The sequence below is a fragment of the Microcaecilia unicolor genome, chromosome 1, assembly GCF_901765095.1.
Source record: "Microcaecilia unicolor chromosome 1, aMicUni1.1, whole genome shotgun sequence".
NCBI classification, from domain to species: Eukaryota; Metazoa; Chordata; class Amphibia; order Gymnophiona; family Siphonopidae; genus Microcaecilia; species Microcaecilia unicolor.
The window spans coordinates 738450461-738471766 of NC_044031.1; the positions used below are offsets into that span (position 1 = coordinate 738450461).

Sequence of the window (21306 nt, forward strand, 5' to 3'; positions counted from 1 at the left end):
GAAGAACAATTTCCTAATGCCCAATTGCCATTAAACCAGCAGGTAATTCAAGTTACCAGGCCCACCACACCCCTAGTCTCATCCTCTAACCTGTTCCAAGGCAATAGGAAAACAGAGCCTCAAAGCAGCGACAGAGTGAATACCAAAGGGAATTAACTACTACTACTACTTGACATTTCTAGAGCGCTACTAGGGTTATGCAGCGCTGTACAGTTTAACAATGAAGGACAGTCCCTGCTCAAAGGAGCTTACAATCTAAAGGATGAAATGTCAAGTTTGGGCAGTCTAGATTTCCTGAATAGAGGTATGGTGGTTAGGTGCTGAAGGCAACATTGAAGAGATGGGCTTTGAGTAAGGATTTGAAGATGGGCAGGGAGGGGGCCTGGCGAATGGTCTCAGGGAGTTTATTCCAAGCATGGGGTGAGGCGAGGCAGAAAGGGCGGAGCCTGGAGTTGGCGGTGGTGGAGAAGGGTACTGAAAGGAGGGATTTGTCTTGAGAGCGGAGGTTACGGGTAGGAACGTAGGAGGAGATGAGGGTAGAGAGGTAGGGAGGGGCTGCAGATCGAGTGCATTTGTAGGTTAGTAGGAGAAGCTTGAACTGTATGCGGTACCTAATCGGAAGCCAGTGAAGTGACTTGAGGAGAGGGGTGATATGAGTATATCGGTCCAGGCGGAATTAAAGAACAGAACTGTGTCACTCACAAGAAAGAGTGATACTAGACTAAAATCCTGCCCACTGGGTCACTACCTAGTTAAGAAGGTAGACGTTTCTGACTAACACAACAGAGGAGTGAAGTACCATAAAAGGGATTGAAGATTTCTACCAACATTCAGCCTGTTGGTAAGTATGAAAGAAGCTTGAGTTCGAGGTACAGAATGCTTTCCACAGGAGACCAAGAGTTAGCAGTTCAGTGAAACCAGTGGCACAGCTACATGGGGCCAGGAGGGGCCCTGGACCCCCTGCCAACGACCCTCTCGACCCCCCCTCCCGCCACCAATCCTCCCCCGCTGTTGCCGTGGGCTACCTTTGCTAGCCGAGGTCCTCTTCTTCCCGCGAAGGCTTCGTTCTGTTTCTGACGTCCTGCAAGTACAACGTGCAGGATGTCAGAAAGCCTTTGTGGGAAGAAGAGGACCTCCTCAGCTGGCGTGGATTGGGGACCCCCACCAGCAAAGGTAGGCGATGGCGGGGGAGGGTTGGCGGCGGGAGGGGGGTTGAGAGGGTCGTCGGCAGGGGTCGTCAAAGTTGGCGGCAGCGGCGGTCGGCAATGGTAGGGGGGGTCGATAATGGCTGGGGGGGTCTGTGGTGCTGGGGGCTAAAATGCGCCCCTTCACCTTGGGCTCTGAACCCCCCTCCCGCCTAAGTACTATTTGATTCTTTTTCTAATCGCTGCATTTGGTCTTTATAGATATTTGTCTTATTGTTACTTGTACATTATTTGAAAGTGCACTGAAAGGGAATTCAGTCTCTCGGCCTTTTTGCCATTTGAATTATGTGCCTATTATTAAAAATTAATACTTTCAGGTCACTATCTGGGGACATTTAATAGTTTGTGTGCCAGGAGAAGAATAATTTCAGGAGAGCTGTATATTTTTTGGCCACGGATCTGACATATGATATTATGCACTACTCTCTTTCTGGGGTATCCCTCAGCTCTGCTAGTCAGAGGTCCGCTACATTAGAAAGGGGGTGGGACTTGATATACCACCTTTCTATGGTTACAATCAAAGCAGTTTACATATGATATAAAGGTATTTTGTAACTGAGGCAATGAAGGGTTACAAGGAGCTGAGGGGGAATCAAACCCAGTTCACAAGGATCAAAAGCCGCTGATCCAGAGGAAACTGGAAAGTCATGGGATCGGAAGTAGGGTATTACTATGGATTAAGAGCTGGTTGAAGGATAGGAAGCACAGAGTAGGACTGAATGGTCAGTATTCTCAAAGGAGAAGGGTAGTTAGTGGGGTCCCTCAAGGGTCTGTGCTGGGACTGCTGCTTTTTAAGATATTTATAAATGACCTAGAGATGGGAGTAACTAGTGAGGTAATTAAATTCGCAGATGACACAAAGTTATTCAGGGTCGTCAAGTCGCAGGAGGAGTGTGAAAAATTACAGGAGGACTTCATGAGATTGGGCAATTGGGCGTCCAGTGGCAGATGAAGTTCAATGTTGACAAGTGCAAAGTGATGCATGTGGGTAAGAGGAACCCGAATTACAGCTATGTTATGCAAGGTTCCGTGTTAGGAGTCACAGACCTAGAAAGGGATCTGGGAGTCATCGTTGATAAGACATTGAAAACTTCTGCTCAGTGTGCTGCGGCGGCTAAGAAAGTGCACAGAATGTTGAGTATTATTAGGAAAGGGATGGAAAACAAACACGAGGATGTTATAATGCCATTGTATCGCTCCATGGTGCGACCGCACCTCGAATACTGTGTCCAATTCTGGTCGCCACATCTCAAAAAAGATATAAAGGAATTGGAGAAAGTGCAGAGAAGGGCGACAAAAATGATAAAAGGGATGGAACGACTTCCCTATGAGGAAAGGCTAAGACGATTAGGGCTCTTCAGCTTGGAGAAAAGGCGGCTGAGGGGTGATATGATAGAAGTCTACAAGATAATGAGCGGAGTAGAGCGGACAGATGTGAAGAGTTTGTTTACACTTTCAAACAATAATAGAACCAGGGGACACAAGATGAAGCTAGAATATGGTAGATTTAAAACAAATAGGAGAAAGTTTTTCTTTACTCAGCGTGTAGTTGGACTCTGGAACTCGTTGCCAGAGAATTTAGTGACAGCAGCTGGCCTTACGGAGTTTAAGGGGGGTTTGGACAGCTTCCTGAAGAAAAAGTCCACTGAACATTATTAAATTTTTTTTTTTTTTTTTTTTTGGGGGGGGGGGGGGGGGTCGCCGGGTTCTTGAAGCCTGGATTGGCCGCTGTCAGAGACAGGATGCTGGGCTTGATGGACCCATGGTCTTTTCCCAGTATGGCGGTGCTTATGTGCACTAACCACTAGGCTACTCCTCCACAAGGCTGCCATCTGAACTGAATACAGATGTCCATCCATCAGATATATACACTAAGCAATACCAGTAGACTCTTTCCCTCTCCCAAATAATGAAACTGATTTCCAAATTCTGAGACCCAAACACTAAAGACTTTTACCTATTTTGTGTCTATGGGAGAAATATTTTGTCAATAGGACCCCAAGAAGTTGGTTTCATTTATATCAAAGTGTAAAGTAACTGCCCCCCTCACTAAATTGTTAGCAGGCATTAAGGCCTTGTCTATCAAGTTCCTCTGGCCTCTGCACTGTCTTGAGGGCACAGATTGAAGTGCCTCTAACCTGGTAGCACATTACAAACAGCATAACAGGCGAGCGAGAATTTTGCAACATTTAATACACAATTAAGCTCTTTTCTGGCATTTTCTTGAAATCAGCGGTTTTTTTTAGCTTCAAAAGAGAAAAATAACAGAGTACAAATAAAATCAGCATCACTGATTTATCTGAAATGTCAGCTTTCACAACAGGAGGGGGTCTACAGTTCTTTGGTGCTTCATAATAATGCTATCCCTGAGTTTGTAATAGCAGTAAAAATCTACATCCTCATGTTGTTAATGACAGGAAAACACACTGACTGCAAGATAGAACAAGTACAATGAAAACCGTAAAAGCAATGTTACACAAAAAAATAAAAATAAAACCAGCGGGCCTGGTATTCAAAATGATTTAAGCGTCCAAGAGAAGCTCCTGACCATTTAAATCTTTAGAGCTTTCCTATGAGGAAAGGCTAAAGTGGCTAGGGCTCTTCAGCTTGGAGAAAAGGCAGCTGAGGGGAGATATGATACAGGTCAATAAAATAATGAGTGGAGTTGAACCGGTAGATGTGAAGTCTGTTCACGCTTTCCAAAAATACTAGGACTAGGGGGCATGCGATGAAGCTACTATGTAGTAAATTTAAAACGAATCAGAGAAACTTTTTCTTCACTCAACGTATAATTAAACTCTGGAATTTGTTGCCAGAGAATGTGGTAAAGGCGGTTAGCTTAGTGGAGTTTAAAAAAAGGTTTGGACGGCTTCCAAAAGGAAAAAGTCCATAGACCGTTATTAAATGAACATGGAGAAAATCCACTATTTCTGGGATAAGCAGTATAAAATGTTTTGAACATTTTTGGGATCTTGCCGGGTATTTGTAACCTGGATTGGCTACTGTTGGAAACAGGATGCTGGGCTCGATGGAACTTTGGTCTTTCCCAGTATGACAATACTTATGTAAATCACCTGTCCGGAGCTGCCATTTTTGGTAGCACTTAACTGGATAGTCCACGGGAGAACAATGCAGACCAGAAAGAAAGTAGAAATATGCTCTTTATTAAAATCAATTGCCCGACGTGGCCACATTTCCCTTCCCAGAGGCGGCGTCAGGGGCTTATCATTCCACTCTCAGGGTCCCCTAAAGGCAGAGGAGGAGGTTACTGAAGAGCTTCAGCATTTGTTGCTTTTCACTATTTTAATTTGCTGCTGCAGCGTTTTGTTTCAACTGCTGTCAGGTGTATGTGCCTTTAGGGACCCTGAGAGTGGAATGATAAGCCACTGACGCAGCCTCTGGGAGGCAAAACGTGGCCCATTGGGCAACTGATTTTAATAAAGAGCGTATTTCTACTTTCACTCTGGTCTGCTTTGTTCTCCTGTGGATTACCTGCGTGTAGATCGCAGCCTCTATTGTTCCATATACTTAACCGGACAGTGCCTGAGCCAAAACTGGCTATTTTGGGGAAATTCCTGAGGTGAAGTCAGCACTTAACCAGTTAAGATCTGCATAAATAGGACCGCGTAAAACACGGTCCTATCTTTATACGGTTCTTCGTAGTCGGTTAAGTGCTGAATATCGCACTTATCCAGCTAAGGACCCCGTTTACTAAGGCGTGTTGGTGTTTTTAATGCACCTACAATTAGCGCGCTACCCGTGTAGGCGCCTACAGGGATACTGTAGGCGTGTACACTGTTAACGCGTGTTAAAAATGCTAACGCGCGTATAACGCGGTTTAGTAAACAGGGCCCTAAGTTTTAGCCTGCTCTCTATACTCGGAAATTCAATGCCAGAGACTGGATGTGGCCTGGCAGTGAATTGTGGGAATTAACGCCAGCGGAGGTCAGCAAAACGCTCACTGCCAGAGTCTTCAAGATTTTGCCTAATCTCTTTTTGTTCTTAGGAGAAGTTAAGAAACAAAGATTGATATTTTTGACAACATATTTAAAACTGAACAGAATGCAATTTGTCCTAGGAAAAAAAGTCAAAATGGAAAACCAAATATACCTCAAATTAGATTAGGACACAATGGAAAACAGACTGCAGCATTTTGCTGATCTTGTCCATGAATGTTGCTACTTAAAACTGCAGCTGAAAAAGCTTTTACATATCTGCCATCTAAATGTTCACCTCAGGGGCAACATTTCTAGGTACACTCTGTCACAGAATTACTCCTATGATGTTAACTTTCTGTTGTAATTTTTTCAGTTAACAGTTTGTTAACTGCTAGCTCAAGTATTCTTGCCTTTTTGAAACCAATTCATTTAAGGTTTTTAAGCATTAAGGGGGTGTTTTGCTATGGTGTGACTAAAAACGCTAGCGCACCTTAGTACAAGATCCCCTAAGAGAGGCTGCCATGAGTAAGGGAAGTTATACGTGGAGGGGCATTTTCGAACGGGGACGACCATCTCTAAGGGCGCCCAACTATAAGCACGGTGCCGCGAAGGGGTGGGGCAACGCGTATTATGGAAACAAGATGGACGTCCATCTTTCGTTTCAATAATACGGTCGGGGACGCCCAAATCTTGACATTTAGGTCGACCTTAGAGATGGTCGTCCTCGGTTTTCGGCGATAATGGAAACCAAAGATGTCTATCTCAAAAACGTCCAAAAACGTCGATACCAAGCCCTTTGGTCGTAGGAGGAGCCAGCATTTGTAGTGCACTGGTCCCCCTCACATGCCAGGACACCAACTGGGCACCCTAGGGGGCACTGCAGTGGACCACAAATTGCTCCCAGGTGCATAGCTCCCTTACCTTGGGTGCTGAGCCCCCCAACCCCCCCCCCCCCAGGTCTGCCTGCCTGAAGTACGCTGCACCCACTACAACTGCTCCGGAGACCTGTATACTGCTGCGATGGACCTGAGTATGGCATTTGAGGCTGGCATAGAGACTAGCAAAAAAGTATTTTTAAAGATTTTTTTTTGAGGGTGGGAGGGGGTTAGTGACCACTGGAGGAGTAAGGGGAGGTGATCCCCGATTCCCTCTGGTGGTCATCTGGTCAGTTCGGGCACCCTTTTGAGCCTTGGTCATGAAAAAAAATGGACCAAGTAAAGTCGGCCAAGTGCTTGTCAGGGACGCCCTTCTTTTTTCTATTATCCGCCGAGGACGATCATCTCCTAATCATGCCCCAGTCCCGCCTACACTACCCTGCTGACACACCCCCATGAACTTTGGTCGTCCCCGCGACGGAAAGCAGTCAAGGGTGTAAAAAAAAAAAATCGGCTTTCGATTATGCCGATTTGGACAACCTTGCGAGGACGACGCCCATCTCCCGATTTGTGTCGAAAGATGGGCGTCCTTCTCTTTAGAAAATAAGCATGATAGTCACCCATCCTTATTATCCTGCAGTGAATCTGGACTCCACCTGCAGTGGACTACAAAAGCGAGCACACTCGTAGTCTGATATGCGTATACAGTGGTAAATATTTACCAAAGAAGGGATTCCTAAAGAGAACTCAATACCTAGGATTCCCCCACAATGTACTTATTTTTAAATGTAAAGACTTCTAAACAACAAAACAAAACCCTTCTGGTGTGAAGGTTAACTTTATACCCATTCATATTTCTAATATGGTAAATATTAATCTGTATAAAGGTTTCCAGTCTGGTATAATTAAAAAAAAAAAAACAAGAAACCCTTAACTCCACAATAGATCATATTTTAGCAAAAATGATATGGAAGCAATATTTCATCTTTTTTTCTGCTATTGCTTCTGCCATGAGCGTGTATGCACTCAATACCCCCTTTAATTACACAGATTTCTTTAGTCTACAGATTTTTCAGAAACAGGGCTAAGCAGATAAACACTAAAACTAATTACAAATTGTGCCCATTCTTGCTAGTCAGTCTAAGGAGGGCTGCACAAAAAAAAAGTCACTAGATCTGAGAGACATTTTTCTGTTTGAAGACAGCTACCCAGTGTCTCTAGTGCACACAATGTACATTTACCACAGTTCAACACAACAGGCCCAAACTTACAGGCCTAAGGCAAACAGAAGGAGTTCTGTATCTCCTGATATGGTCAAAATTACAGTAGCTCATTATTGCTTTGCTAATTAACAGAAAATTCCAACCTAATGAAATGTGTACAAGAGCCAACTAATGACACAGGAATTTGTGTGCGGCCACGGAATTAGAACATTTAATTAAAGTGTCTAAAATGCAAATCAAGGCTAACCTTGATAAAGTGCTGATTGGAAGGGACAATGCTCGAGAAGAATACAGAATGACATTTATCGTACTGAAAATGGAATAGCTGGCTACGATAAAGGGGTTGGATTTTAGGGGTTGGATTTTATAAGCAACTCGAGCATGCAGAACAGCGTTTCACATGCTCAAGTAGCTGCTTATAAAACTGTCCCGGTATATGCATGCAGAAAAATAGATGCCACGAAAACACTGCACCTACTGTTGAGTATAGATGTTCTCAAGGGGCGGGGCAAGGGCAGGATTGGCACTTGTGTGTCTCCTATGAAATACATATAGATATACGAGTACACACATGCACAAAGTTTAATCCTGCTTCGGAGTAAGTTTGTGCTGTAACTTTCTGTGTACTATTTTATAAAAGTGTACGGGTGCGTTTTCTACATCTAGTTTAGGTTTATATTTATTCTGGTGAACTTCCTATACCACCTTTCCTGCCACGCAGGTCGAGGCGGTTTACAAACTACTAGCCATCATAGGCAGAATCCACATTTATACACCAGCATCACGTGTCGGGGGTCTCATAAAGACAACATATGTACCTACTGTCTTGACAGCCTAGACACCCTGTTATAATAAGAGGGGTCGATATTCAAAAGCATTTAAATGGATAGGAGGGGGCTCCTGCTCTGTTAAACCCCACTGAATATCACCGCTAACTGGACATCCCCTGACCGGCTAGATCGGGGCAGGCTGGGGGCAAAACAGTTGTTCTAACTTTATGCACAGAGTTAACTGGGCATCGGTCTCAATATCGGCTGATGTCCATTTAATTTCCGAGTCTGTGGACATACCTGGATATTCAATGCTGGGAGCTGTGCACGCCTGACACTGGATATCCAGGGTTAGATCAGCGTGCGGCTGAATATCGACTCCACAGTTCCTATCATGAAGAGAATGGAACCTAAATAAATGAGTTCAAAAGATCTGTTTTCTTAACAGATCCTCATCGCTTCTAGGAACCCCCCCGAATTGCACTAGGAGGGGGAAAATAATCAGTTTTGAGGTATGCCATCTGATCATGATCACCAATGATTAAAATACAACAATATTTTACAATTTGAAAGCCGTCGATCAAGGTCAACAAAAAGGCTCCATGTGAAACAACTTTTCCCTCTTTTCCAGAGAAGAGTATTACATAAAAGGAGAGACACCAATGCATTATTATATCCACCTAAACATACATGAGGCAATATTCAAAGTGTTCACATTGGTGGCTTGTATATAAATTCCATTTGGAAATTGCCATGAGTATAAAGAGGCTTATTTTCAAAGCTCCATAGGTTTCTATGGAACTTTGGAAGGCTAAGTGCTTTGAAAGTATGCCTCAAAGTGTCCATAGACTGAACACCTGAATTTTGAGCAGAGATAATCCTTTCCACATGCATTATTTTCCAAACCCACCCAAAACACAACCCCAGAAATGACTGCCCCTCAATCAGGCTCAAAGGACAGAGGCCATGGAACCTGCACAAACATTTTAGTCACTCTAAGGGGGGAAATGTTCAGACAGGCTAATTTATCAGGATAATTATTTAAATAAATGGTTTTAAAATTGGCCTTTTGAACAGGAGTCACCGTTGTAATGCCCAACCATTATACACATCTGACCTTCCAGATCTAGTTTTTAGCTAAGGTAGAGAAACTCTAGTTTCTGCCTTTTCACTCACAAAACAAAAAAAAATACTAAATCATGTCAGAAAGAGAAACACACAAAGCAAGAGTGAAAATCAAAGTCTTTTCAAAAAGAAGGTAGAAAAATCAAACAAGCTGCTCTAATTCTCTGTGTAAATATGTTTTCCAACAGAGGAAGTGCACCTACCATAATTCAGAACCTGGAATATACCAGTTCTTAGAATCTAATTACCCCCCAATGGTCCATTCCTATTTATTTACCCAACAGCAGCAGTACGGCACCCTGTGCTTTCCTTAAAATCTATTCCATCTCATTCTGGCAATATTCCTAAACCCACGTAAGCAACTTTGAAACAGCCATTTTTGGACAAGTGAATCATTGGTTATGCCCTTATAGGTTCCTAGTGCAATAGTGTAATAAGAATTGCACTTTCTTTATCTATCAATTCCCCCACTGAAGGTTCAATCCTGTAAATGAAATATATTTCATTGACGTCATACACCATAAACTGCTGGTTTCTTCCAGAGATTGATCCAGGGTTCTCCACGTTCACCATTCAGTGCACAGGCTCCACTCGCACGTGTTAACCAATTTAAAAGTGCTATATTCAACTCACTAGAAACACTGCCAGGATGACCAAAATATCTAAAGATAAGCACTCTCTTTACTCCACGTTAATGCAAGGCCACACTGGTGATACGATATACCGATCCAGAACCATAGGATGTTTGTCGTGAGGTGAAGGAGAACCCTGAAGCAAGAAGAAGAATCATCAACAGTGGCTAAGCCGACAAGGAAGAAGCCTGTTCTTTTAATATTGCTCATGGGGCAGACAGTCTCTCCCTTTGCACTGTACAAGAAGGTAGGCAAATACCAGATCAAGAATTCACGAAGCCCAAAAGAATGAGTGAGTCAAGTAGCCTGATTCTGGAACAGAAGAGCATTTAGGGTACTAGTGCTGTGTGTAGTTGTTCATGGTCAGCCTCCGCCTGTTCCAAATCTGCGCACTGAGATTTGTGTCTCTCCCACTGGCATATTGCGTTGGCATACTGCACTATGACCTTGTCCATCCACGTTAGGGGCTCTGGAAATAGCACAGAGCCTTCGAAGAAGCCCAAGTGACCCCCGTGAAGCGGCAGCACCACCATAACGTTCTCTTTTGTTCCTAGAAATAAGAGAGGAAACAAGAAGGGAAAGATTAAAATTCATAGGGGCCAAAGGACCAACTCTCGCAAGCGCCGCTGGGATCCTTCACTCTGCTTTCTAGCTCCTTTATGATGAAGTAAATTTTATAATAAATGATCCTTGTTCACAGTAATTACATTTTCATGGTTTACAGCTAGTTTCATTTGATATAGTACTCTTCCTGAGGCAATAACGGAGTGGTGTACAACATAAATGTTTTAGCGTTTATTTCCAATTTTGTGTTAACTAAAACACAGTCATTATGAAAATGTAGCATAGTCATGTTAAAGATTAATAAGAAAAATTCAGGTATATCCTGGTAGGCACCATCTCCTTCCAAGTCACTGCATCTAGAGTCAAACACTAAGATCATTATGTTCAATCGTTCACTTTCCACTGATCTTCCTTCACAGTTGACCAGTAAGGAGATGCAAATTATCATCTCGCAATAAATCTGTAGTCTCAGCATTAAACTAGACTCTACCCTCATCATGAAGGCTCAGATCAAGACAACTGTACCATCTTCTTTCTACAGCCTCGGATTGCCAAGTAAGTTAAAACCTTTGCTGTGTAGTGAGGATTTAAGGACTGTGGTTCAAAGTTTGGTTCTTACTAAACTTGACTACTGCAATCTGGTTCTTACTAAACTTGACTACTGTAATCTCTTTAGCTAAGCATTTCACAAAATCATTTGACAGCACTGCACCTAGTACAGAATGCTGCTGCCCAACTTTTGACAGGCATACCAAGACATTGAGAGGCCCTTTTACTAAGCCTCGTAGGTGCCTACATGCGCCCAACGCGTGTCAATTTTGAGTTACCGCCCAGCTACCACGTGGCCCTTGCAGTAATTTCATTTTTGACGCGTGTCCGCTATGCATGCCGGAAAATATTTTTATTTTCTGGCTTGCGGGCGGTAATTGGCATTTTACATGTGTAGACCATTACCGCCCGGTTACCACGCGAGACCTTACTGCTAGGTCAATGGCTGGCGGTAAGGTCTCAGATCCAAAATGGGCGAATGGCAATTTTCATTTTGTCACACATCCATTTTCGGCAAAAATTAAAAAAAAAAAAAAAAAAAGGTATTTTTTACAGGTACGCTGGAAAGTGGAGGAGTGGCCTAGTGGTTAGGGTGGTGGACTTTGGTCCTGGGGAACTGAGGAACTGAGTTCGATTCCCACTTCAGGCACAGGCAGCTCCTTGTGACTCTGGGCAAGTCACTTAACCCTCCATTGCCCCATGTAAGCCGCATTGAGCCTGCCATGAGTGGGAAAGCGCGGGGTACAAATGTAACAAAAAAAAAAATGAGTTTGCGCACGCCCAAAACCCGCATCTACACTACCGCAGGCCATTTTACAATGTGCCTTTGTCAAAGGGCCCCTATGTTACTCCCCACCTTAAGGCTCTGCAATGACTGTCTAGTCAGTTTATGTTGTTTAAAATACCTGCTACTCATCCATAAATCTTTACAAAATTATGTGCCATTGTACCTTTTGACAATTAAAAGCATGTATAGACCATGTGGAGCCTTAAGATCAGAGAGAATGCTTCGTTTAACTAGTCTATCACCGGCCAAAATTTTTCTTTCCAAAACAGGATCCTTTGCTTTTTCTATTACTTGTCTGTAGGAAAGGGATAAACTTCCCACTGAACTCAAGACTTCTGATACCAAGCAGTTTAGAAAACTACTACTATTTAGCATTTCTATAGCGCTACAAGGCGTACGCAGCGCTGCACAAACATAGAAGAAAGACAGTCCCTGCTCAAAGAGCTTACAATCTAATAGACAAGAAATAAAGTAAGCAAATCAAATCAATTAATGTGTACAGGAAGGAGGAGAGGAGGGTAGGTGGAGGCGAGTAGTTACAAGTGATTACGAGTCAAAAGCAATGTTAAAGAGGTGGGCTTTCAGTCTAGATTTAAAGGTGGCCAAGGATGGGCAAGACGTAGGGGCTCAGGAAGTTTATTCCAGGCGTAGGGTGCAGCGAGACAGAAGGCGCGAAGTCTGGAGTTGGCAGTAGTGGAGAAGGGAACAGATAAGAAGGATTTATCCATGGAGCAGAGTGCACGGGAAGGGGTGTAGGGAAGGACGAGTTAAGGGGCTTCTCTTTATATGGGCGTTTGACTGTACATATTAGATATATTTAAATGCTACTATCTGTAGGATATTTCAGGGTTTAGTGCAAGCTGTTGTCTCTGTATAGGATGACAAGCTTTGATGCGAACTGAACTTGTGGCAGCAAGACCAGAGGTGAATAGGGATTATTTATATTTTATTATGTTTTAATGTGGAATTAGATAATTTGTTGTTGGTTTTTTTTTTTGTTCTGGCCTTGGTTAGCTCACTTTGGCTTTTTGTTTTATTAGGTACTAGGAAAAAATGCCCGTTTCTGAGCGGAATGAAACGGGCGCTAGCAAGGGGCCCCCTCCCTCCGTCCCTCGAAGCTACTTGCCTTGTTCGCTGTGGGCCGTTTCGGCCCTCAAGTGTCAATAGCTCCGCCCTCGACGTCATGACGTTTTGACGCGAGGGCGGTGCAGACACTCCAGGGCACACCAGATATCTCGGGCGTCTCGACTTCCGTGGAGGCTTCAGAACGTTGGGGTTGCCTTTTATATATATAGATCTTATGTAACAGAATTAGGCAGAATACAAATGGATTACCTAAATTAGAAAATACATACATGACCATATAAACCACAAACTGACTCATTAAGGAATGCCTGTTGAGATACTTGTGATATTAAAATGGAATTTTCCCTGACTTTTCTCTACCAGATGACTAATTGCAAAGCAGGACCATAAGCACACAGAGTGCTGTGGCTTCTTCACACGATATAGAATGCCTGTTCTATTGAATTTCCAACAAAATCAAATCCAAATAAAAAAAAAAGCAAAGCATATCTTTACTTTAATAGCCAAAACAAGGAAGGAGAATGGTATGGGATTTGCGTTCCAAGACGTATGAAGAGAGACTTGCTGACCTGAACATGTATACCCTGGAGGAAAGGAGGAACAGGGGTGATATGATACAGACGTTCAAATACTTGAAAGGTATTAATCCGCAAAAAAATCTTTTCCGGAGATGGGAAGGCGGTAGAACGAGAGGACATGAAATGAGATTGAAGGGGGGCAGACTCAGGAAAGATGTCAGGAAGTATTTTTTCACAGAGACGGTGGTGGATGCTTGGAATGCCCTCCCGCGGGAGGTGGTGGAGATGAAAACTGTAACGGAATTCAAACATGCGTGGGATGTGCATAAAGGAATCCTGTACAGTAGGAATGGATCCTCAGAAGCTTAGCCAAAATTGGGTGGCGGAGCAGGTGGGGGAAGAGAGGTTGGTAGTTGGGAGGCAAGGATAGTGGGAGGGCAGACTTATACGGTCTGTGCCAGAGCCGGAGATGGGAGGCGGGACTGGTGGTTGGGAGGCGGGAAATACTGCTGGGCAGACTTGTACGGTCTGTGCCCTGAAACAGGCAGGTACAAATCAAGGTAAGGTATACACATATGAGTTTATCTTGTTGGGCAGACTGGATGGACCGTGCAGGTCCTTTTTCTGCCGTCATCTACTATGTTAGTTAAGGGGGAGAGGAGGTCACTAATCTATGTGGTAAGATACGAATAGATAGGAGACCTTGGGGGGATAGGACGGGAGTGGAAGTATGAGGGGGGAGGGGGGAGAAAAGAAAATACCACTGTTGTCATACAACACAAAGGGAGGGGGGACTGAAGGAGGAGGGGAACTAATTGAGGCAGGGGGTGACCAGGGAGAATCCTATGCCATGCTAAGAGATCCCTCATTTGCAAGTGATGGCACAGATATGGCTTGGAGCCCCCTGGACCCGTCTCTCATGGGGTCATCAGAGTCCAGACCCTGTGGGATAAGGACGGGGGAGGGTTTTGTCTTAAGAGGGAAGAAGTACTGATATGGCAATATTTTAATATTATGTGTTCAGTGGACCTTTATATGTGGTAATTTCAAGCACAAACTTATACTGGTGAATCCAACAAAGTGGTTAAGATTAATATAGATGGGGGGTGGGGGGGGGGGGGAAGAAAAATAAAAATGTGATGACTGTACATAAGGTTAAATGTTTGTTAAGCTCTTGCCCTGAGAACTGTATTCTGATATGGGCACTGTTGTGGTGGGGAGAATTGGTGATTGTTTGGTTTGTCGTCAATAAAAACCGTTGAACTATTATAGCCAAAACAAGAATGAGTTTAACATTTTTCAAGCAACTAGATGAGCAGAGATCACTTACCTAAGAGATGCCCTTAAAAAGGATACCTGGTGCCCTTAAAAAGGATGGATGGTGCTAAGAGAGGCACGGAAGAAGCAACTAGAGCCGGTTTCAAAAACAGCCCCGCCACTTAGACCCTGAAGCAGTGGCACGAAACACTGGCCATCGTCGGCTAGTGGCAAGGGGGAGAAGGAACATGCTCCAGCAAAAGAAGTTATTAGTGCCGGTAGCAAGAGCGACTTGAAGATAAGTGTCCTTTCAGTTTTGAATTACCAATTTTTTTTTGTAGTCATAGTTGTTGAAATATCTGATGCAGCAGCACTGAAATTAGAATTGTGTAGCAATAGAGGCTATAGCAGCAACTAGCGACTAGACATCAAGATCAAAGGGTTGTTTTTTTTTTTTTTTGGGCCGATCATGAACAGAGGATTACTTAAGATCCGTTTTAGCTCTATTAGACTGTGTTGATCTAGGAGCTCTGTGAGGCCTTTTTCCATTTGTTAGATGCACTAATTTATATTAGAGTGTATATACCGTATTTTTCGGACTATAAGACGCACCGGACCATAAGACGCACCTAGGTTTTAGAGGAGGGAAATAGGAAATTTTTTTTTTTCCTTTTTCCCTCCTCTAAAACCTAGGTGCTCCGGTGCGTCTTGTCCGAGTTCGGGATCGCCCTCCCCCCGGCCCTGTCACCACTTCTCCCCTACTCACGTCACGCGATGTTCCCTGGTGGTCTAGTGACGTCGGGGCAGGAGAGAGCCCCCTCTTTCCTGCCCAGCGCGCTGCTCTCCGTCCTCCTTCCTGCCCTATTAACCTAAGCACCTTGTTATAAAATTATCCTCTAAGGATAATTCTATAAAGAAGGCTTCAACATTCAAGAGCCAAGAATGTGCTTAAATGACCTCAATACCATGTGTGCACCTATATATACTAATGTCAACATTCCAGCTATGAGCTACTCCATAAAATGGTCGTCTGAAGGTGGTATACGTGGATGAAGTCTGGGTGGAATGTGAACCGGGCACATGTTCACAGTATACTCTAATTTGCACACCTTTATTTTTTTAGAATCAATCTAGGCACGAGCAGATCTTTTTTTCTCCTTGCGCAGCGTTTCTGCCTATGCTATGATTGAGGTCTACAAAATCCTGAGTGGTGTAGAACGAGTAGAAGAAAATCGATTTTTTATTAATTCCAAAAGTACAAAGACTAGGGAACACTCGAGGAAGTTACATGGACATACTTTTAAAACAAATAGGAGGAAATATTTTTTCACTCAACGAATAAAGCTCTGGAACTCTTTGCCGGAGGAGGTGGTAACAGCAGTTAGCGTACCTGGGTTTAAAAAAGGTTTGGACAAATTCCTGGAGGAAAAGTCCATAGTCTGCTATTGAGACAGACATGGGAAGCAACTGCTTGCCCTGGGATTTGTAGCATGGAATGTTGCTACTCTGAGATTCTGCATGCAGTCTTGTCACTCTTTAGAATTCCAGAATCTTGCTATTCTTTGGGGTTCTACATGGAACGTTGCCACGATTTGGGTTTCTACCAGGTACTTGTGACCTGGCTTGGCCATTGTTTGGAAAACAGAATACTGGGCTAGATGGACCATTGGTCTGGCCCAGTATGGCTACTCTTATGTTATTACGTGCTTTTGTTTTAGGATTGACCTACTTTGCCACCAATTTATGTCAAATGAAGACCAACTGAAAACAGCCCATGCCTTTTGACAAAGGGGAAGCAGCAGTAGCAAGCTGTAGTCCCCAAAGCCATGCTCAGGGGGCCCTTGCCAGTCAGGTTTTTAAGACAGCTGTAATGAATATGCATGCACTGCCTCCATACCATATAAATGTATCTCATGTGTATGCTTCACTTTCTTTCTGGTTAGTATGAGAAAAATAACCTGATGTTTTGGGCTGGGCAGATACGGAGACTGAAAATTAGGAATTCCATGACGCAAATGTATTATTTTTTCAGTACTCCTCATTTCTATTACTTTTAACAAGACAGTATGCCAAATAAACTTTCAGACAAATGTAATTATGGGTGTTTTGGTTTCACTGCTGCTTTTTAGCTCCTAGCCACTACTCAATTGCCCTCCCCTTGTCCCTTCCTCCCTTCTCACCCATTACTTCCCTCACCCGTAACTGTCTTGTCTGTCTGTATTATTTAGATTGTAAGCTCTTTTGAGCAGGGACTGTCTCTTTGTATCAGGTGTTCAATGCTGCGTGCGTCTGGTAGCGCTATACAAATGCTAATAATAATAATAATTGTGAAAAGTTCTAAAATAAAATCTGATTTTCTTAACAGCTAAGCTGTTAAATTACTTAAATCGGCAAAGGGTTTCAAATTTGTGATCAAACCCATAATTCTGGACTGTTTTAAAATAATTGTATTAAATCATGAAAACCTGCCTTGGAATAATGGACAATAAAATACATTTCTAATTGCAGTGGCGTACCAAGGGGGGGGGGGGGGGGCGGTGGGGCGGGTCCGCCCCGGGTGCACGCCGCTGGGGGGGGGGGGGGGGGGTGCCGCGCACCTGTCTGCTCCGCTCGTTCTGTGCTCCCTCTGCCCTGGAACAGGTTACTTCCTGTTCCGGGGCAGAGGGAGCATGGAACGAGCGAAGCAGACAGGCGTGCGACACCCCTCCAGCAGGTAAAAATGCACCCGGGGTGGGGGTGGGGTGTCCTTTCGCCGGGGGGTGGGAGGGGTCACGCTGCACCCGGGAGGGGGTGTCCTTTCACCAGGGGTGGGGGTCGCGCTGCACCCGGGGGGGGGGGGGGACGCATCGGCGATCCGCCCCGGGTGTCAGCCACCCTAGGAACGCCACTGTCTAATTGCATGCCAGTACTGCTCATTTCAGTTCCAGGCTCCTGGCACTAGAAATGCTATTACATTTCAGGACTAACATAAAACCAGCATTGTTTGATTACAATCACATGCTCTGGATAAACTGAAACTCAAACAGAGGCAGATAAAAATCCCACAGTGCTTTAGAACATCCAAGGAGCGTGACTAAAACTCATGGTGGGTGGCCCTACTATACCAGAATTGTGTCTGTGTTACTAGAGGCGATGGGAGGAGCAGCAAAACTAAAACTGGTAATCCCAAGCAGCCCAAGGACTTGAACAAACCTGATAGACTCTTTGGAATGGATAACAAACTGTCATGCACCAGAGGATCATCAACAGCATTAACAAGCATGAGTGGAACATGGATCTTCAGCAGTCGAAAGAGAGAGAGAGAGAGAGAGAGAACAGGAACACTCTAGGTCATTAACAGTTCAGATTTGGTGCCTTCAGTTGATCACAGATATATTCTAAACTAGATAACCTATTTTTCTTTGCAGTAGCAAGTGGAGAACAGCCCAGTGCAGGCACCCTGGCCAGTTAGGTTTTGAGGATATCCCCAATGAATATTCATGAGAGAGATTTGCATGCAGTGGAGGCAGTGCATGCAAATCTCTCTCATGAGTATTCACTGTGGACATCCTGAAATCCTGAGTGGCTGGGGTGCCTCCAGGACCAGGTTTGGGAACCACTGGCCTAGTGGTTAGAGAGGTGATGAGAAGCCTGGGTTCAGATCCTGCTGATACTGCTTGTGACCTTGGGCAAGTCACTGCTTCAGATACAGCCTTAGGGTTAGCTTTACTAATGTGCATTAACATGTTAAATGTGATTTAAATCATATTTATTGACAACAGCAGCCCTATTGTCAGTGAGGCCAATTTATTAACAGGTCAGTTTTTAATATCTTGAGAACTGCCCCAATTTGACTGCCCCTATCGGACCGACCGTTCACTTGTCTATTAGATTGTAAGCTCTTTGAGCAGGGACTGTCTCTCTTTGTTAAATTGTACAGCGCTGCGTAACCCTAGTAGCGCTCTAGAAATGTTAAGTAGTAGTAGTAGTAACAACTGGAATTCAACAGCACTATCCTGTAGAAAATAGCTAGAGCCACTGAATATATAAGTACTAGCTGTTAAGCCCGTAACAACGGGCATGTTTTTTTGTTTTCCTATGGCCTCCCCCCCCCCCCCCCACACCAACCCTGCTGTCTCCCCTGCCCTCCCCCCCAGCGTCTGTTTCCCTCAGTTCTGCCCCCTCCTTCCCTCCCTGCTCCCTCCTCCTCCGATTTCCACGCCCAAGTCCAAGCCCTCCTCCCTATTGGGCTGTACTGCTGGTGGAGGCGGGGCTTGGACTTCTACACTCTCAGCGTTCCAACTCTACTGCACATTTGCAGGTGAGTCGGTCACTTGCCGTTTATATGTTTGATACATTATTCCCCAGATATTGAAACTCCACAGTCAGTGTTGCATTAATACACTAACTGTGGTGTTTAAAGTTATACTTAGGTATTCAGTGATGGCTTGCAGTGGTGGAGGCCTGGGCCACTCTACTCCAAACTCAGACACCCGCCCTTCCACATTGTGGCAGCCAATACATGGCTGGCAGGGGTGCTCAAGCCCCGCCATTGGAAGAGTTTCCCTGCCAGAGCCCAGCCCATGCTGCCTGAGCAGCAGGAAGTTGGCCGGGTGCTCTAGCAGCTGATTCTGGCACTTCCGTATATGCTCAGTTCATGTATTGCTCAGAAGTCCTGGCGTTCGAGCAGTCTGCCTGCTCCAACCCCCCCCCCCCCCCCTTAGATAGCAGGGCTCTGGCAGTGAAACTTCAGCTGGCGAGGCGTGAGCATCCCCACCAGCAAAGGTATGATGGGGGGGGGGGGGGTGCCCTACGGCAACAGCAGCTGTTGGGGAAGGAGGGGGACTGAGAGGAAACGCTTGGCTCCCTAGTCCACCCCTGGGCCCCCCTCCCAAAATCAACTACTGGGTATGCCCCTGGTTGATAGCTGATAACGGTGTTAAATATTTGGGTACGAGCTGACCGGGAGGAGGACCAAGAGGAAATGCTTGGCCCCACCCAGTCCACCCTCGTGCTCCCCTTCCTAAATCAACTTCTGGATACACCCCTGGTTTGTAGCTGATACCGGTGTTAAATATTTGGGTATAAGCTGACTGCCAGAACTTATCTGACTATATGCTGGTACTTGGAGAACTATTTTGCTGATCTAACTTACCCGGATACTTATCCAGTGTACCCAGATAGGACCAGGGTAGTCTGGGGGTGGAGCCAGAACTATCTAGATAGCACTGCAGTGGCAAGTTCTGATTTTCAGAGACATTACCTGGATATTGCTGCTGAAAATCAGTGGCTAGCCCCAGAGAGCAGCAGCTATCCAGGTAGGAGCAGTTCATGCCTGGATAGGTGTCACTGAATATTGGCCTTATATGTTCAAATCTACCTATTGGTAGAAGAGTCAAAATACTGGACATGGTTGGCCATCCCTGATCTGTACATATATGTAAAATACAAAGATTTTAATATACTAGGAAAAAGTAGACAATTAGCTGTTCTAATTATCATATATGAATTCAGCACATCACATTTCATCTATGAAGCAGATGACTTCTAAAAAAACTGTAGACCAGTGTTATATAACATATTTGTGAATTGAAAAAATGTATTAACATTCTCTAAACTAATCCCGCATTTGTAGGGATAATGCAAAATAAACCTACCTCTAAAGAGAGATCACCTCTTGTTGCATACACAGAACTGCTTCCTCCTCTCTTGAGTCTACCTTTAGAACAGGGGTGGGCAACCATGGTCCTCAAGGGCCACAACCCAGTCGGGTTTTCAAGATTTCCACAATGAATATGCACTAGATTGATTTGCACTTACTGACTCCACTGTATGCAAATAGATCTCAAGTATATTTATTGTGGAAACTTTGAAAACCCAACTGGCTTGTGGCCCTCAAGAATCGTGGTTGCCCACCCATGCCCTGTACTCATGAAAACAATGCTGGAGCATGGGAACAGTGTGGACTCAAATTCATCATGAGCCCCACAGTCTAGTGCTATAGCACATGAGAAGCAACTGACAGAGACCTCTACTGTAAAGTGCAGCAGCAGACAAGACATGGCAGGAAAGGAAGGGGTGTATCTGACCAGCAGAAGTGGTGGTGAACCGGAGGGGGGCGGGGAGAGCTTTGAGCTACTGGGTGGGGATGTGAACTTAGAAATATTATCCCTCTTACAGCTGATTCAAACAAATTGTTATACAGCACATCCAGTACAAGTAGTAAGATTTATTATACATCTTAAGATTAAAAGAAGTTAACTCACATTGTGTAAATAATGCAGGCAGCTCTCCTTTTCATAGTACTCTTTCAGCGACTTGTAACCATGAAACTTCCTGTTGCACAAGGAAGGAAACAAGGTCAGTAGGTTTGTGCAAGCCTAAAATTTTCATTTTGTTTAGTTTCTCATGTTTACAGGATTTTATTCTGTTCCGTTTTAAAATTTATATTTGTTTTGGGGCAAAGCCATTAACAGGGTGACCTATCGATACACAGGAAAAAGAATGACATTTTGGATTTTTTCATGTTGTTTCAGGTTAAAAATTAAATGGAAAACTGACATTTCCCTTGTCATTATAATGCACATCCCTAGAAGTGGAAACAATAGCAACCAGTATTGGACCAATAAGTCACCATAAAAATAAATGAATCGACAGATGGGAAAAAGGTTTCATAAGTCACCAGGTCGACACTCCACTTGTTTAAAATTTAAGGAGCCACATTCAAGACCTTCGGTAATTAGTGTAATCACTGACCAAAAATCCCCCTTCCATCCAAAAACATATAACATGCAGAAA

General features: G+C 44.2%; 1 protein-coding gene across 1 annotated transcript in view; it reads right to left on the minus strand.

Moving 5' to 3' along the window:
- Positions 1 to 6625: 6625 nt before the first annotated feature.
- The window catches only part of ABHD2 (abhydrolase domain containing 2), a 156360-nt gene continuing 141679 nt past the window's right edge, over positions 6626 to 21306 (minus strand). The window contains exons 9-11 of the mRNA XM_030189696.1: positions 20775 to 20844; positions 17722 to 17806; positions 6626 to 10318 (exon numbers count right to left, since the gene is read on the minus strand). Coding sequence (XP_030045556.1) covers positions 10098 to 10318; positions 17722 to 17806; positions 20775 to 20844 — 376 coding nt within the window. The 3' untranslated portion in view covers positions 6626 to 10097. The remainder of the gene's footprint in view (positions 10319 to 17721; positions 17807 to 20774; positions 20845 to 21306) is intronic.